The sequence below is a fragment of the Xyrauchen texanus genome, chromosome 35 (assembly GCF_025860055.1).
Source record: "Xyrauchen texanus isolate HMW12.3.18 chromosome 35, RBS_HiC_50CHRs, whole genome shotgun sequence".
NCBI lineage: Eukaryota > Metazoa > Chordata > Actinopteri > Cypriniformes > Catostomidae > Xyrauchen > Xyrauchen texanus.
This window is the reverse complement of record NC_068310.1, coordinates 36140430-36160480: the sequence shown is the minus strand read 5'-3', so window position 1 is coordinate 36160480 and position 20051 is coordinate 36140430. Positions and strand designations below refer to the sequence as shown.

Genomic DNA, 20051 nt, shown 5'->3' with positions numbered 1-20051 from the left:
TAGGGGCTAAGAGAAGAGAGATAGAGACAGATTGTGTTGCAAAGGTTGCCAGAGTGGATAAAATGATGCCAGTGAGAGGGTGGCCTTGGAAAACTAAAGAGTGCAAACTGGACAGCGAATCGAAACCCAGAATACTCCCAGTCCGTTGCCGCGTCTGACCAATCAGCAAGCGGAATGTCAGTAAGGTCACAGCACCAAAGGGAGAAACACACACGAACACGACCTACTGCATGCGAAGCATTCCCGCAAACCAACTCAAACATGAGGTAAGAGTTTTATTCATTTTGTGTTATTTCTAAATAAATAAACTATGATTCAATTGCAAAAAAATGAAACTATACAGAATTAAATACACACCCACGATATCTACAGTTAGTAATAAATTATGATTGTTAAATACTTAAGGCATTTCAACGGACATAACTCTTGTGTAAACGATCAACGTGCGCCACGAATCATCCACCAATCAGCACACAGAACACTAGGGGGAGGAGTCAACACACAGGCAAAAACCACAGCTCATTAGCCGAAACGAATTCGGTGTTCAGGCGTTTTTTTTTTTCACTGGACGGAAACCGACGTAGCTGTCGAAACGTTTGAATTGAAGTTTGTTTGTTTTAACCTCCGACCTGCTTTTAGGTCAAATTGACATAATAAGGCAAATGCACTTCTACGCGAAACACTATTCTTTTCTGCATTTTGTAATATGTAGAATTTATCAAAGAAAAAAAAAATACGTATAAAAACAACTTAAGTTTAAGGTCAGAAATTGTTTCGCAAGTACGTAGACGCAGACGCATTGCAAGCGAGGTCACGTTGTGCATACTTAACGTGCCGCAGTAACAAACTTTAACTTAAGGGGGCGATGGCGTTACGTTCTAAAGCTGTTAAATTTAATGCGTTATTAATCAGGACGCTAGCTAACTTGCTCTGCAAGATTCCCTTCAAACAGTTGCTTCACCATAACAGGAATTTTAAAAATACAGTTTACACTAATGACGATACAGCCGAGAATGGAAAGCGTATTTGCGTCGCGTTATGAATTCCGTTCCGACACATTTCGTAACATAACAACATGCGATATTAGCGGTTTGCGATCATGTACTTGCTTAGAGAATGTGTCGGGTCTTATGGGACTAAGATTATTTCTGCGCCGTACCGTTTTTCGTCAGTTCTGACCTGTCTCGACCCCGCTTGTGTGCTGTTGTTGGACGGTCCTCTATCACACAACATTCTACATTGTAGTTCTAGCAATACAGCATAGCAACCAGCATAGCAACCACGAGGGGAGACCTGTCACACAAGAACATGGTTGGACACGCACAAGCCCCGCCCCTCCTTCCAAACACTGCATGTTTTAAATACCAATAATAAATACAATAACCATGGCAGCGCAGCACCAGAGTGAGGCCGGGCACTTTAGCGATGCTCACATGTGCTTTTTTCAGTAGGCATTTTGGGTCAAAGGTCATGGCAGGGTCTCTCTCTCTCTCTCTCGCTCGCACGCGCATACATACACGCACGCACACAAGCTACATGGGTCTGATAATTTTACAGATCGTCACAGCTTATAGGAGCTAATACACATTCATGCAGTGTCATACTGCTACGCACACACTTCCAGGTGTACCTTGAAATAACAACCCAAGCACAGATGCATGCAACTACTACTGCGCCTATCTACATGAATCCACCAATCACAACATTCTCCATCTACTTTTTTTCCCTGGAGCGTTTTTTTTTTTTTTGGACAACAGCCCTCCTCCTGCTGTCTTTGAAATGAGTGATGGGAGTTGTTTTTATTTGTTTTCTTTTTTTTTGGCTTTTCTACATGCACCATTGTGCACAGCTAACCCAAGACCCATAAAATAGTGGGGTAAATCTCGAGAAAACATGTACAGGACACATTTCACCCCAAAATCAAAAGACAAATAATTTTTTTAAACGAATTTAAATATTTACAATTTAATAACATATTATTTATTTCGCAAGAATGAGATTGTTTCGCATTACCGTATGAATTGGAGGAAATGTGCTTGAAAAAAAACTTTCTTTAAAAGTGCTCTCAGTAACTTTTTGTTTGTGTCATCTTGTACTTACAGTGACACCTAGTGGTGTGGATGCATCATTCAAAATCAATAGTTATCAGTTACAGATGCCATTGTAGAAATTCACTGATTAATTGTTACTGAGATAAAGCGAGAAGTATTAAGTGGTCATGTGATTCTAAAATGGCCGCCCCCATGAGGCGCCCCTCCCCTGTGTGGAATAAAACCGCTTTTATGAGGTTACTGATATGACTGAACTCTTCATCTCACATATGTTTCAAAACTACAATGAATTTCTTTAGGAGAAAATATGTTTTAATGGAGGAAAAAAAAATACTGAGTGCACCTTTAAGGGAAATATAATTTTCTTCCACACTTTCTTTTGATTTTAGGGTATAACATGTTCTTAACAGGTTTCATGAGATTCACCCACTAGCACACATACAACACACACACACACACACACACACACACACACACACACACAGCAATATAGTGAAATAGCTCCAGTGTGTAAGACTAAAGCAGTATTGCAGATCAGAAATACAGCGGACACACACACACACACACACACACACCAGCAGCTAGATTTAACAGTGTCTTATCCGCCAAGAGCTTCATCATGTATATACCCAAATATGCGCATGCATGAGTGTACTATCGTTAATTGGTGTGCGAGTCACTGTGCGTGTATTGTATACAAGCTGAGGGTCTTTAGTAAAGTTCATGGCTTAAAGAATTGCACAGATACACACACATATGCTACGAACACACACCATTTCCCTACAAACAGCATCACCCTTCACAACAGACCCTTTATTAAGCTCTACCAGTGTGTGTTAGCGTGTGTAGTGTCAGTTATTCTCATTGGCTCAGTATAGCATTTAAGTGTGTTTTTAGTGTGTGTTGAATGGCTCATTCTTGTGGAGTGCATGATTTGTACACAAACATGTGTATGTAATATACAGTGTGTGTGAGCTGTGTTTTGGATGCAAACCCTGCAAACGGGGTTTCTCCTACATCTGTTTAGAGATATATGTAAATTAATGTGTCTTATAAGAGCGAAAGAGTGCGTGTTATTTGTTCATGTGTGTGTTTCAGCTCTCGGGTGTGAGCTGTGTCTGGATGTCCACTCTGCAGATGGGACACTTCCTGCTGGTGGCCAACCACTGATCCACACACACCTGGTGGAATAAATGCATACAGGGTAACCGCCTAAGAGGGAGAGAGAAATAGATTAGCCTCAACCCGGTAAACTCTTTGCCTCTTGTGTTTTGCATTATTAGCCGAGTTAAGTTTTTAAAATGTATTTTGTATTTTTGCATGTGCTCTGTACTGTCTTCTGTAGTGCATACTCTGTAGTGTGCATGCTATAGTGTGAAACCTAAAGTATGCACTGTGTAAAAGAAATATAAATTGTATTTACGGTGTTTACAATTTATAAAAGCATGTTATATGCGTAGTATGTTCTCTGTAGCGTACATTCTGTAATATGTACAATGTAGTGTGCTCTAGTCTGCGGTGTTCAGTCTGTAGTGTGTATGCTATAGGGTGCACCCTGTAGCATCTACTTTGTAGTGTGCACAATGTGGTGTTCGGTCCATAGTGTGTTTGCTATAGTGTGCACCCTGTAGTATGCATCTTGTATACTGAAGTATGCAGTCTTTGAGTCCTCTGTGGTGTTCAGTTTGTAGTGTCTATGCTATAGGGTGCACACTGTAGTATTTACTCTGTATTGCATAAACAGAAGTATGCACTCTGCAGTGTTCAGCCTGTAGCGTGTATGCAATAAATAGTGAGCACAATGTACTATTTACACTGTATACTGACTGTATGTAATCTGTAGTGCACACTATTATATATTTTGTTTTGTGTATATTGATGTACGTACTCTTTGATGTGTACTTTGTACTTTTTCTGTAGTGCTCTTTCCATACTATTCAACATGTAATGTGTATACTGTAGTATGTACTCTGTATTGCGGACACAGAAGTATTTACACTGTTGTGTCCTTGGTAGTATGTAGTGTTAATTCTGTAATATGTACTCTATAATGTGTATTCTGTAGTATGCACTCTGTGTTGTTCAGTCTGTAGTGTGTATGCTATAGTATGTACTGTGTAAATGAAAATAAAACGTATTTACTGTGTATAAAAATGTATAAAAGTATGAACTTTTATACATTTGTGGTGTGTATTCTTTCATATGCATAGTATGTTCTCTGTAGTGTATATTATGTAGTATGTACTATCTGTAGTGTGTGCTCTGTATTGGGCACTCTGTGGTGTTCAGTCTGTAGTATTTATGCAATAGCGTGCACCCTGTATACTGAAGTATGTAATCTGTGGTGTTCTCAATGTAGTGTTTATACTGTCATATGCATACTATAGTATATACTTTGTTTTGCATATACTAAGGTATATACTCTCTAATGTTTATTCTGTACTATGTACTCTGTAGTGTGCACTCTGTGTTGTTCAGTCTGCAGTGTGTATGCTGTGGTATGTTCACTGCATTGCAGATATATACCATGTAATGCGCAGAATGTATTATGTAGTCTGTAGTATGCACTCTGTAGAGTTCATTCTGTAGTATGTACCATGCATACTGAAGTATGTACTCTGTAGTATGTGCCATGCACTCTGTACTGGGTAACCTGTAGTATGTACCATGCATACTGAAGTAGGTACTCTGTAGTGTGCAGCCTGTAGTATGTGCTATGTACTCTGTACTGGGTAACCTGCAGTATGTACCATGCATACTGATGTATGTACTCTGTAGTGTGCAGCCTGTAGTATGTGCTATGTACTCTGTACTGGGTAACCTGCAGTATGTACACTGCAATGTGCAAATGTAGGGTGCCCTCTGGAGAATGTACTGTAGACTTTAGAGTGTACTACCTGACATCTTCTGCATCCTCCAGCATGGAGAGGCAGATAGTGCATTTCTCATCCACATCAGACTCTTCCTCACTCTCATACAACTTCAGATCCAGTGGCTTCCGCTACAGACAGACCGACAGAAAAGCATTTTAGCAGCAGAACACATAGAACTGTGCTCAATGGCTCAGATCCTGTACATTGATTTGACAATGACAATCTATTAATGTTAGTATTGTTTTCATAGTGCTGTGCAGTGTGTTAGTGTTTGTATGTATTTACCTTCTTGTATTTGTGAGGGAAGGTGAATCTCTCTATGGTTGTCTGCACTGCACCTCGATTGACACTTCCCAATCGATCCTCCAACTGCAACAATTCCTGCACACACAAACAAAAAACAACAACAGCATAAAAGCTCATGTTAAGCAGTCAAATAGTGATGTGGGAGTGGGTAGGTTTTGCAATGTACATTTCTGAAATTGTGTGTATGTGTTACCTCATAGCTCTCTCTAACAGCAGATGCATGTCGGCTGGGACTCAAGCTCTGTAGCGCCAGCAAATGGAGCTGTGGGTACGGATAGTTCCTAATCTCATGGACAACCTACACAAAACACAATATGATAAAAAAAAAAACACTTTAATACATCTTTCAAACATGCTCTCTCAACCCCTTTTATTGGACTCAGGAAGGACAGACACTCACCACCTGGGTGGAGGACGTGTTTCTGGGCAGGTGATGCATTCTGGGAGAGGCCAGGTAGTGTTGGTAGGGTTGAGGAAGCTGCTGCAGAGGATACTGATGAGGGACACCTGCATCCACACTCAGATCCCTACAAACAAACACAAATTAATTTTATTATAGATCGTTTTTGCCTTGACACACATTGCGACACACATCTCATACATACAGTACATATGCAAAATATGCTTTTTATACATATTTAAGTTAGTTCCTGGTGTCAATAACAAGTTACTTGTTTTGCCAATTCATATTTGAGTGTCTGTAACAAGTTCAGAACTCACCAGTCTGTGCCCTCCGCAAGGTATCTGGGCTGCTGTGGGATTGGCTGTGGGACGTGGAGGGGCAGAGCATATTCGTATCCTGGGCGTAACCGTTGCGTGTTCAGTGGGACTCGCTCCTGTGTGCGTCTGAATAGACGTGGCAGTGTAAGAAATAGAATACAATAAATCTGACCAACTGTGAGGAATAGAACCAAATAGAATAGAACAGAATTTAGAATGAATTCAGAATCTGAGCAGATGTGAAGAATAGAACAAAATAGAATAGAACCTATAATGTTTGCAGAACGAGCAGACGTACGAAATACAACAAATCAGAAGAGAATCTATAATTAATTCTGAATTTGAGCAGAATAGAACAAAATAGAATAGAACCTAGAATTCATTTAGAATCCAAGCAGACGTGTAGAATATATAAAAATAGAATAGAATCTATAATGTTTGCAGATGAGCAGATGTACGAAATAGAACAAAACAGTACAAAATCGAATCTAGAATTAATTCAGAATCTGAGAAGATGTGAGGAATAGAACAAATTAGAACAGAATATAATCTAGAATTAATTCAGTATCTGAGCAGATGTGAGGAATAGAACAAATTAGAACAGAATATAATCTAGAATTAATTCAGTATCTGAGCAGATGTGAGGAATAGAACAAATTAGAACATAATATAATCTAGAATTAATTCAGTATCTGAGCAGATGTGAGGAATAGAACAGAATAGAATCTAGAATTAATTCAGTATCTGAGCAGATGTGAGAAATAGAACAAATTAGAACAGAATATAATCTAGAATTAATTCAGTATCTGAGCAGATGTGAGGAATAGAACAAATTAGAACATAATATAATCTAGAATTAATTCAGTATCTGAGCAGATGTGAGGAATAGAACAGAATAGAATCTAGAATTAATTCAGTATCTGAGCAGATGTAAGGAATAGAACAGAATAGAATCTAGAATTAATTCAGTATCTGAGCAGATGTGAGGAATAGAACAAATTAGAACAGAATATAATCTAGAATTAATTCAGTATCTGAGCAGATGTGAGGAATAGAACAAATTAGAACAGAATATAATCTAGAATTAATTCAGTATCTGAGCAGATGTGAGGAATAGAACAGAATAGAATCTAGAATTATTTCAGAATCTGAGCAGATGTGAGGAATAGAACAGAATAGAATCTAGAATTAATTCAGAATCTGAGCAGATGTGAGGAATAGAACAAATTAGAACAGAATAGAATCTAGAATTAATTCAGGATCTGAGCAGATGTGAGAAATAGAACAAATTAGAACAGAATAGAATCTAGAATTAATTCAGAATCTGAGCAGATGTGAGGAATAGAACAGAATAGAATCTAGAATTAATTCAGAATCTGAGCAGATGTGAGGAATAGAACAGAATAGAATCTAGAATTAATTCAGAATCTGAGCAGATGTGAGGAATAGAACAGAATAGAATCTAGAATTAATTCAGAATCTGAGCAGATGTGAGGAATAGAACAAATCAGAACAGAATAGAATCTAGAATTAATTCAGAATCTGAGCAGATGTGAGGAATAGAACAAATTAGAACAGAATATAATCTAGAATTAATTCAGAATCTGAGCAGATGTGAGGAATAGAACAGAATAGAATCTAGAATTAATTCAGAATCTGAGCAGATGTGAGGAATAGAACAAATTAGAACAGAATAGAATCTAGAATTAATTCAGTATCTGAGCAGATGTGAGGAATAGAACAGAATAGAATCTAGAATTAATTCAGAATCTGAGCAGATGTGAGGAATAGAACAAATTAGAACAGAATAGAATCTAGAATTAATTCAGAATCTGAGCAGATGTGAGGAATAGAACAAATTAGAACAGAATAGAATCTAGAATTAATTCAGAATCTGAGCAGATGTGAGGAATAGAACAAATCAGAACAGAAAATAATCTAGAATTAATTCAGTATCTGAGCAGATGTGAGGAATAGAACAGAATAGAATCTAGAATTAATTCAGTATCTGAGCAGATGTGAGGAATAGAACAAATCAGAACAGAAAATAATCTAGAATTGAGAATCTCAACAGATGTGAGGAATAGAACAAAATAGATTAAAACCTAGAATTCATTCAGATCTGAGCAGATGTGAGGAACATTATGTTGCAGAAAAGAAAATAATCTAGAATCTATTTAGAATGAGGAAATGTGACAATATAAGGAAAATGTGAAGGTACTTGTTGTGCAGTAGTGTGTGTACAGGTGTGTTTTGTACCTGCGCTGCAGTAGCTGTTGCTGGATGAGGTATTGCTGCTGTAAGGCCTGAGGTAGGAAAGGAGGCGGGACTTCCTGGTAAGGAGGTGGGGCGAGGGGAGGGGGTGGGAACTCGGCAGGCAGCGCCGTTGCTGTGGCAGCCAGATGAAAATGCCGGCAGGAGGTAGCATGACTATGCTGGTGCCTGCTAAAATGTGCTCCTGTATGGGACAGCCAGTCACAGAACAGAAAGTCCGTACAACCAATCAGAAATCAGTGACAATATGTGGAAAAGATAAAGACTATAGCTTAGTTTGGAATGGCATACTATGCTTACTACTTCGGCCATTTCTAAGCATGTGCACTATACATGACAGATATAGTAAGAGTACTTTACTTTACAGTTCCCTTTCAAATGTACCATGGCAGCCCTATTTCTAAAATTCAGTTATCATTTACACACACTCGTGTTGTTCCAAAGTCATATGATTTTTATTCTTTCTGGTAAAGAAAAGGAGATTATGGCCTCACTTAACAACGGTGAAAATTAGGTTGTAAATCTGCCTAATATCACACAAAATATGTTCAAAGTCAAACAGGTTTGGAACAATCCGAGGGAGAGTAAACAATAGTAGAACTTTCATTTTTGGGTGTACTATCCCTTTAAGAAATGTTTAAAAAGGAAGGCAGCTCCATTAGAGTACATTACCTGTTCTTTATATATCTGAAGCCCAGGTGATGTTTGCTACGCTGTGACACCTGCTGAATCTAATGGCCCGTAGTACTTCAGTTAGGACTCATTATCTGGATTACCACAGATCTAACTCTACCAAGTACATCAGGATTAACCCGGTTTTCTTCTAGGGCAAATGTATTGCATCTAACTGCCTCTATTGTGACTCTGATAGGCTGGAGATCCCATTGGAAAGAAAATATATTGGACCTTATGACAGGTGTTTATTAGTACACAAGACTAGGTGATGTGACACGGCTGAATCAGCAGTCAAACGCAGATTTAGTGACAAAGATAACCCAGACAGATGGAGGGGTGGGGGTTTAAAGAAATGGTGGCATTGGAGGAAGGGGAGGGGAAACGAGAGAGAGAAATGGAGGGGGAGGGACGGATTGTTTGGCAGCTGCTTCTCAACGATCTATTTCAGCCATTCAGCTGTTGAACTGCGGCGCACACCAAATAAAGTTAAGTAGGGAACTTCCTGCAATGATCCAACAGCTACCTCGGACAGGAAACCTGCTTTGGTGAGAGCCATAAAAAACAACCTTGAGTTGTTGACATATAAGGATGTTTAAGATGATAAAAATTAGTTTTACAAATCTAGTTTAAAACACAAAGTTCGTAGAAAGGTCATCTTTGGGGTCATGTTGGTTTCATACATTATTGAAATATGTTTTTATTATTATTTTCTACAAAAATGCTTTGTTAAGATTTAATGATTTAAAAGGTATATTCCTGGTTCAATGCAAGTTAAGCTTAGTTGACAACATTTGTAGCATAATGCTGATTATCACAAAAATTAAAAAACAATTATTTAAAAATAAAAAAGCATAAATCGAGGTTACACCGAAGCACTTACAATGGAAGTCAATGGGGCCAATTTTTAGAGGGATTAAAGGCAGAAATGTGAAGCTTATAATATAAAATAAAATAAAAAGTACTTGCATTAATTCTTCTGTTAAAACTGTTGTATTATTTGAGCTTTATAGTTGATTAAACTGCCATTTTTACGCATTACATCGTCACCATGGTAACAAGTTGTAAAATTGGATATAGCTTTAAACCTTAAAGGTTAGCAGGCCATTTTTTCCACACCAAAAAAATCATGTTGACATATTTATGGCTATACTCCGTGAAACAGTGACTTTTTGAACGTTTACGGATTGGCCCCATTGACTTCCATTGTAAGTGCCTCACTGTAACCACGACTTTGATTTATTTTAAGGAGGGACGAGTCGAAATTCATTTTTGTGATATTATGCCACAACTGCTGAGGATTGAGCTTTACTTGTATTGATGTATACAGAATATTCCTTTAATGACACCACTTGACTAAAAATGTCACTAATTTTTAGATTTAAGTGCTTCAATTTAATAACAAATTCCCACCAAATTCAATAATAAACACAATAAATAAATCATATAAAAACTAAATATTTTAAGTTTTCATAAATGTACTTTTGTAAAACATAAAACAATTCAGTTTGATGGAATTTTATTATGAAATTGAAATGCGTAAATCTTTAAAATAGGCTTAAAAAACGAATCCAGGGAGTGCTGAGTGTCTCCAGTCAGGCTTCCTAAGCAACCAAATTGGCCCGGTTGTTAGGGAGGGTAGAGTCACATGGGGTAACCTCCTCGTGGTCGCTATAATGAGGTTCTCGCTCTCGGCGGGGCACGTGGTGTGTTGTGCGTGGATGCCGCGGAGAATAGCGTGAAGCCTCCACGTGCGCTACGTCTCCACGGTAACGCGCTCAACAAGCCACGTGAGAAGATGCGCGGATTGACGGTCTCAGACGTGGAGGCCACCCGGATTGAGGCGAGTCACTACGCCACCACGAGGACTTTGGGAGTGCATTGGGAATTGCAATTTGGGCAGAAAAAATACATAGGCTTAAATATTGTTTTGAGAATAAATGGTATTAAAATACTTTCCTTTCAGCTTGAATACATGCAGATGTACACAACTTTTGACCATTCACTTGTGAATTTTTAGGTCATATATTTTGTAATAAAAATGTTTCTTATTCCATTTACTCCACTTACTCCATTTGACCTGAAAAAAGTGGAAAATAATATATATAACAAAATGGTTTCACTCGTTTCTTTTTCAAGAATTTCAGCTTTTAATGAGACTTAAATATTTTTACCGTCTTCAGATTGTTACACCACCAAGACATTTTTATTTTCTTTACTTGAACCCCATAAGAAATATATAAAAATGACTTTGAGCAACGATTATCATCATGGTAGAGGTGTACCGGTTTCCTGCAAATTGCTGTCGTCTTATTTCACACCACCTTTGGAGACCAAAAACAGAGATGAAACCGGTGATGTTCTCAGTGGGAAATGTTCCTCCAGAGCTTCACAAATTCAAGCAAAACTCTTAGATCAGCAGAAATGCCTGCACCATGCAGTTCACATGCTCTGAATTCTAATCATCTTCTGTGTGATACTCAAGAAACCCAAGTGACGGATTTGTGCAAAAAATATTGATCAGTGGACTTCTACTAGACAGAGTACATTGCACCTCATAAAATGGCTCTTTGTGGGTCCCTAACATACACCGATCAGCCACAACATTAAAACCACCTGCCTAATATAGTGTAGGCCCACCTTGTGCCACCAAAACAGTGCCAACCCGAATCTCAGAAGAGCATTCTGAGCTGATATACTTCTCATCACAACTGTACAGAGTGATTATCTGAGTTACCGTAGACTTCGAACCAGTCTGACCATTCTCTGTTGACCGCTCTCATCAACAAGGCGTTTCCGTCTGCAGAACTGCGGCTCACTGGATGTTTTTTGTTTTTGGCATCATTCGGAGTAAATTCTAGAGACTGTAGTGCGTAAAAATCACAGATATACTCAAACCAGCCCGTCTGACACCAACAAACATCCATGTGGCAGCAGTGCAGTGTATAAAATCATGCAGATACGGGTCAGGAGCTTCATTTAATGTTCACAACCATCAGAATGGGGAAAAAATGTGATCTCATTGTTTTGGAACGTGGCATGATTGTTGGTGCCACATGGGCTGGTTTGAGTATTTATGGGATTTTCACACACAACAGTTTCTAGAATTTACTCAGAATGGTGCCAAAAACATCCAGTGAGCCGCAGTTCTGTGGATGGATATTCCTTGTAGTTGAGAAAGAGATCAACAGAGAACGGCCAGACTGGTTTGAACTGATAAAGTCTACAGTAGCTCAGATAACCACTCTGTACAATTGTGGTGAGGAGAATAGTGTGTCAGAATGCTCTTCTGAGATTCGGGTTGGCACTGTTGTGGTGGCACGGGGAGGACCTAGACAATATCCAATACTGGGGCGGCTGTGGCTCAGGTGGTAGAGCGGGTCGGCCACTAATCGCAGGATTGGTGGTTTGCTTCCCGGCCCACACGACTCCACATGCCGAAGTGTCCTTGGGCAAGACACTGAACCCCAAGTTGCTCCCAATGGTAGGCTAGCGCCTTACATAGCAGCTCTGCCGCCATTGGTGTATGAACGTGTGTGTGAATGGTTGTGGCTTATTGGTGTACGATGCGCATTCCTTCTTAATCTAGGACATATATCGCCTTAAGGTACATGGCTTAATTGAGTTGTTAAAGCTTAAACCTCATTTGGCTCTCTATGTTTTATCTAGCCCTTATGACCTGACCCCTAACCTTTTATCTCTAACCTCCCCCTTATTGTTCTTTTTCACTAATCTACCATCTAAATCACTAAATTTCTGCAGGTTTGTCTTTACCTGAAAAGAGCGCAACAGTTTGGTTCAGGAAGTAAAAATCCCATTAATTTGTTTCCATAGACAAATTTATTTTTAACTTCTACTTATAATCCTTTAAAGGCAGACCGACCATGAGCTCCAAAGGTGTTCGTCGGTAGTACAGTATCTGTACATTCAGTTGAAGTACTCAGTCTGCACTATTTCAAATTCATTGTTTAAAAATTGTTTGATAGAGGAATTCCTGGTGAACAACTACATTACCCATAATCCAGCAGAGAAAGATTCTCCAATCAGAGAACTGCAGCCAATGAAACCCAAGAAATGGGATTGTAGTCTGCGCCTTTATGAATGACGGTAAGTACACAATCTTTTTGTAAAAGTTTGTAATGTTGTGATTCACCTCAGAGCTGGTAGGTTTGATTCATGGCTTACAACTCTTTAATGGAGAATATTATGTAAAGCCTGTTTTAAAACATTAATAAGAAAAATACTTCCGGAACCCATATGGCTGAAATAGTGGACAGGCACTGTTGTGCTCTATCAGAGTCTCTTAAGCAGAGACAGGCCACTTCTATTTAAATTAATATGAGAAATTGGAACACCCAACCAAGGAGCTCTAGTGCCCAATAGTCAAAAGATGTAGAAAGGAATTCCCACCTTACAGGTAAAAGAGTCAATTGCCTTTTCGATAGAGACATCGCCGGTCGATAAACTCGCTATCGCGCATGCGCTATAAAAGACGAGAAAATAGCATGTTTTAGCATAATATGATTGATTCCAATATTATCAAATGTTATTGCTGATTTGAAATATATTCTTTGATGGCAATCTTGACCAACCGTTTTTGAGATTTCGGTGTCCCCCCATTCAAGTAGATAGTAGCTGTACTGGCATGACTGGAAATAGACTCCCGAGTGTGTTCCAAAGATGGCCGAGAGTGGACTGACTTGCTAGAAAGACTTTGGCACCATTAGTTGATTGTCCGTGTGTAGAGAAAATTGCCCTTCCTCTATTGAAGTTGTTTATGACAATTTGATAGTGTAATGGCCAAGTATACTTCGGTTTTCCGTGTGGCGAATTCCAAATCTAGCCATTAGCACAGTATGCTGCCTAGTTTTTTTCTAGACATGCGAACAATCCGCGATTCAGCGTCTTTGCATCATCAGTGCAAGCACCTTGCGTTGACTATGCTACAAAATTCTCTCAAGGCAGTTGTAATGCGCATGTGTCGAACGCATCCTTTTGGGCTCGCGATCCTCAACCATGCGTGAGGCGTAATGGCACGCATACGAAAAAAACAAGATGGCGCTAGCGTGAATAAGGTCAATACACTTCACCCTAGCTTCTAAAGTAATATTACGGGTTCAATACATATTACGCTTAATTGACTAAATTTGTGGCATAATGTTTATGACCACAAAATAAAATATTTCGACTGTTACACAGATTTCCCTTTTTTAAGAAAAGGAGCGACAATTTGAAATACATTTTTGATGTAATCAACATTATGCCACAATGGCTGTTTATTGATCTTAACTTGTAATGAACCCAGAATATTCCTTTAAACAAATATCATCATTACATTTAGCCGATAATATACTTTTTCTACCAGTGAAAAGCCTGGTATATCATTTATACAATGAGTTTTAATTATAATGTAATATAAGTTTGTTAGAGGATAACAATTACAAAACTGACATGTACTGGTCAAGGGTGAACCTCAGCTGGTTAACTAGCACATACATTTGCCATTTGGTGTCCATAATCTGCATTCATATGCATATAGCAAGGTTTTTGTCCTGATTTAAGACTAGTTTTAAGACCTTTTCTCCTTAAGGTGTCATATGGTTTGAAGTGAGTTCTTACAAATAATACCATATCCCTTTAAAATCCACATGAAAAGGCATTATCAACCAATTTTATCCATTAGAAATTCAGAGAGTCAGATGTCTGGAAGGGCAGCGTTGAAATTGAGATATCAGTTGATTATACAGTCATTAAACTTGGATAAAACATTACAAAGTCAACCCCCCCCCCCCCTTTGGAATGATCAGCTTGGTGACAAAGAGCGTAAATAGGGTCAATATTATTTTACATGTTAATATTGATTGTCAGTAGCCTATACATTTTTATTTAAAACCTCTTTATACCAAAGAAATGTGCTGGAAAAAATGGGAAATATATAGAAAGCCAAATAGTGAAATGCATGATGAGATGTGTGTGTGACTACTTTGTGAGTGTACTAGGGTGAAACATTCCTGTGATTTGCTTTGGCAAGTGGGAGGAGCCAAAGAGGCCATAGAGTGGAGTGGGAGGAGCTTCAGGGTACAACACATGGAAATCAGCAGAAAGCACACTGAGGGTTAGGGGGAAATCTACAGTCTTTATTGGAAAATATTAGTATGATTGGAAACGTGTGATCATATAATAGTAATAATAATAATTCCATGCAAATAAAGAGCAAAGGCAAGGCCCAACCATGCTCCATTAAGTTAACATAACAGAAGCAGCATCCAATGGGTTGATGTGTATGCTACAACACGTCAGTACAGCAGGACATCTCTATACAAAGATACATTGGAGTTTGCTTTTCAATGTTCGAAAAGAAACAAAAACCAAGATTAAAACAATAAACATGGTCATGCATTATAGCCTAGTACAGGAAACAGAAGGCAGAGAACCACAACCAAAGAAATAGAGACATTTTGTTACTAAGAGGACTTCTACAGTGCAGTTCTAGTGATCCCTGTAAAGTGGATGACATTTGCGCTCGCACAGTGTTGGGAACGCTAGTGGTTAGCGCTAGGCTAGTGCTGCTTTGCGATGTTGAGCTTGGCAGCATGGGTAAATCAAATGAATGAGGGTCGGTTGAGTGGTGAACGGGTACAGTGTGCCAGTGAAGAGAGGCTAACTACCATTCCTTTTGTCAGTTTAGCATAATTAGCATTGGCACTACAGTTAAGAAGCCAATTTTAACCATAAAATAGTTCTTTACTTGGGAGCAATTTATAAAACGAATGCAACTGTATAACGTCTCAGCTGAAGACAACATTCTTTTAAGATCTGTAGGATAGAAACCGAATCATTTGACAAAATACGCCCCTATTTGATGTCATATTGCAAAATGTAGCGCTTTGTGAGCTCATATGAATAAGCTAACATTAGCTTTATACGAGATCTTGCAGCATGCTTAAACTTCATGGATCAAAAACACACTCAGCTCTGACTATATATATCCATTTACTTCCTTGTAGATATTAGCGGTCGACCGATATTGCTTTTTCAGTGGCTAATACTGATATCAAGAGAGCACGATTGCCGATGGCGAATTTAAAAACTGCATAAACTTGAAAAGGAAAAAAAAACTCGAAAATGGAAAATTTTGAGAATCCATTTGTAAATCTATTGGCCGCAAAATGGCCAAATATCGGCCGATTAGGCGAGCCTGGCCGATATATCAGTCCATTATGTAACAATGTACTAAATATTACATATGTTATAAAAATAATAATCAAAATATTACTATACGTATTGACATTATGTACCTTTATATATATATATATATATATATATATTAAGCTTGACAGACATGGTCAACTATGCACGGTCATATGAAAAAGGGCTGTACGACAGCATACAGGTTTAGAACGACATGAGGGCGAGTAAATAATGACAATTTTCATTGTTGGGCGAATTATTCCTTTAAAGGAAATGGGCTTGATTTAATTTGTTTTAAATAATTTATGGTTAAATAAACAACAAGGAACTAGACCACTTCTATCTTCTCCAGCATGTTTTACAGAATTATACAAATTGGAGTTCAAAATACGAGCCAAATCACACCGGCACAGTGCACCCCTCCATAAGACAAGTGTTTAGAGGTCGATCCAGCCCGGCTATGATCGAGTGAGAGTGCCAATGCATCCACTTGACAGAAATTTACAGCAAGAATGTTGAGTCTATCCACACTGAGAATGGGACAAATCACAATGACAGTTGTAAAAATAAATAAATAAATAAAAAAAAGCTAAATGCTACAATGAGTTATTTTTTTTAAAGCAACAATGACTTTTTGTAAACATAAGAAGACAGGAGGCTTCTTCTAGAGAAGAGAGTGTTATTCTGCAGTCGGTTACACTGGATGAGTGAGTTTGTTTGTAATGTCGTCTTCAGATGGAAAGAGAGGGAATGAGGAAGAGGGAGTCACAACACAGCTAGATGCGGGGCAGGCAGAGGCTATAGCACAGCGGCGGCGGGTGATCGTTAGATACACAATGGAAGGGAACAGAGCTCTGAAAAAATGCGGTATGTAGAATCAGCCCCAGACTATGGAACAAGGAAAAAAATAGAAACAAATACAAGCACAATCAATGAAACCATTGGTGCCAGGGCATGGCTACAAATGCACGTCTTATTTTTACTATTATTATAGAATTGCACATATTGCATTTGGTTACATCCTTTGTTCTGTTGGTGCAATAGAGCAACACATTGCAATATCATAAGACTCTGTTGCACACATGAGCTATATTTAATAGTTCATTCTAAAAATGCATGACATATTGTTTGTATCTATTATAAAATCATTGCATCTTTTTATGTTGGTGCTAATGCATGCAACATAATACTACTATCATAATTATGTAATTGCACATGAATAAGTATGCATCTTATTTTGGTTGGTGCAACAATCGCAAGGCATTGCAATATCATAATACTATATTGCACACATTAGCTACATTTAAAAGCATTTTTAGTGGGTGCTAATAAAGCATGACATAATATTATTAAAAATGGTGTACATTATAAAATCAATGCATCTTATGTTGGTGCCAATGCATTGCAATCAACTGCCTAACATACTACTACTATTATTATATTTATGTAATTGGATACAAATAAGGATGCATCTTTTTTTACTGTCGAGACATGGCTGGCGTTTCTTTTGTATGTATCATAGCAGCAGAATTTATATATTTTGCAAGTTGCTATTGCTAGTTATTAACACAGAATGTATTTTAAATGTATATACCCCCATTCTGTAAACGCCAATATTGGGGCAGGTTCATCTGAGGATATTTGTGTACCAGTACTCCAACTGCTGCTGGAGCCATGTTTAAATATTCGTAAACAAAACCGCACACGGCGGAACGGATGTAAGGGAATGTAACGGATCGTAACGCGTTAACTACACTACAAATGACGCGGCAGACTAGAGCGCTTCCGCTATAATAATAATAAACCGGTCTACGCTACAAAAGCTCTTTGTTTATGATTATAATAAGTCTATTTCCATCTAAATCTACGCGTTCAATTTATAAAGCAAATCTAACACCCTGTATGTCACGTAACTAATCATAATGCTGTTGGGTGTGACGTCACTGAGCAGATCGCAGTGGCTCAGTATTTGTGTCGCAAACACAAATGTGACGTTCTGCGTGCGAGAGTTAAAAAAGCGAAGTTACCTCTATTTCTTACGGAACCGAAGACGGGAAGAACCAGATATCCGACGTGCACTAACACCATCCTGGCTCCTTTGTTGCTGTACTGCCCATGGACACCTTCGCCTCCCAACACGAGACCATTGAAAATGCAGACGAGTCGCCAGCTGCCCCGCACACAAAGAAAATATCAGCCAATCATCGAGCTCAGCCGTCGCTTCCTGTGGCTCCGGCCGCAGCCAATCAGAGCGCTCGGCACGGCTGCAGGGGGTTTGGCCAGAGACGTTCTATACTGAGACGGCAACCTCCGCGTTTTTACCATAGCAGAGAGTGTAACAGCAAAGTATTACTACTAGCAAGTCAGTCCACTGTCGGCAATCTTTGGAACGCACTCGGGAGGCTAGTTTCATATATGCCAGTGCAGCTCCTATCTACTTAAATGGGGAAAGACCAAAATCTTAAAAACTGTCAGTCAAGATTACAATCAAAGAACATATTTAAAATCATCAATAAAATCGGACAATACTGGAATCATAAAGTGCGGGCCTTAAAATGAAACACGACCCATACCCGAGACATGTGGCTATACCCGTCCTGAACCATACTGTCAGATTTTAAACCCGAAATGGCATACTATCTAATTTCTTCTCCTAGCAAGTACTGTTGCAATAGGCTGTATTTTATGTAAGCATATAGGCAACATCCCTAAAAGTAAACATACACAATTTTAACAAGTCACGGTGCTCCCTCAGTCCACTAGAGCAGAAAGGAAAGAGAGCATTGACTTTGTGTTTATTTGCTGAAACTTCACTTGGTGCAGAACAATCTGTAATAACATGAAACGCTGCAAAAGTTCCCTCTATGCAGCCTGAACTTGTTCAGATTGTTGAATCTTTATGACACCTGTGCTTAAAACAATCACATCCTGAAACAGAGCTCAGAATATACATTTTGAAAATTTGAAGTTCTTTTAAACTTGGTGTTTAAAAAGTGTCGCTCCTGTGCGAGACGCTGAAGAAACAGCGAGATGCAACAGTCAAAGACATTCGTCCAGCATGTGTTTACATAGGAACAGACACGCGCAAAACACGTTCGGTGTGAATGGCCCCTAAATTTCCGTTGCGCGTGTCTGTGAGTGAGAGCGCGAAACAAGTTCGGTAAGCCTGTTTATTTTTTTTAGTTCATTACAAACCTGAACTGACCAGAAAATTAAGTCCTACTTGAAAAACGGCCCCGAACAACCCGAAACCCATCGGGTCCTCGGGCCCGGGTCGGGTAGCAGACCTCCAATTCTTTACCTCATATTACGCTAAAAAAAGCAGTTTTCCCGGCTTGTATAGCTAATGCGCATGTGCGTCCAAGAGTTGAATGAAAGGTCATGTCTGTATCTAAACGGTGATTGACTCTTTTACCTTTAAGGCGGGACTTCCTTTCTACATCCGTTGACCGTTGGGCGCTAGAGCTTCTTGGTTGGGCGTTCCAATTTCTCCAATTCATTTAAATAGAAGTGGCACATCTCTGCTAAATAGTCTCTGATCTAGTGCATTGGAGGCGATGATAACGTGTAACAAACGTGTCCACGGATAGCCAGGATTTGCATGACGTCAGTGTGAAAAAAATGAATGTAGGAACTGGCCGTGGCAAGTCTATATTCTTTGTTAAAGGAATAACCCAGGTGAAATCCAAGTGAAGCTGTATTAACAGCGTCTGAGTCAAGCTGTTAAGAATTAAAAACACGATAAGACAGGCGACAAAATTCCATAAACGTACATTAAATGATGCAAACGGACCTCCTCAGACATGTTCTTGACGTGCATTTCCTGTTGTTGTTTCCACCTTCATCTCCCGTTGTTTAGCGGCATTCACATCTTCTAGTGCTTCTTCGTGAAAGCGATGGCTCAACCGTGAGTGTTGCCACCTTGTGGACCCACTTATTAATTCCAGGCACATGCTGATGATGA

The 20051-nt window shown here is 38.9% G+C and overlaps 1 protein-coding gene across 1 annotated transcript; it reads right to left on the bottom strand.

Moving 5' to 3' along the window:
* Nucleotides 1-258: 258 nt before the first annotated feature.
* Nucleotides 259-18755, bottom strand: LOC127628803 (E3 ubiquitin-protein ligase RNF165-like). Its single transcript, XM_052105709.1, has 8 exons — nt 18115-18755; nt 8210-8408; nt 5951-6076; nt 5631-5757; nt 5424-5528; nt 5210-5305; nt 4949-5052; nt 259-3263 (listed from the first exon to the last, which is right to left on the bottom strand). The coding sequence occupies exons 1-8, from the start codon at nt 18173-18175 to the stop codon at nt 3146-3148; spliced, it is 936 nt and encodes a 311-aa protein (XP_051961669.1). The 5' UTR covers nt 18176-18755; the 3' UTR covers nt 259-3145.
* Between the last annotated feature and the right edge of the window lie 1296 nt (nt 18756-20051).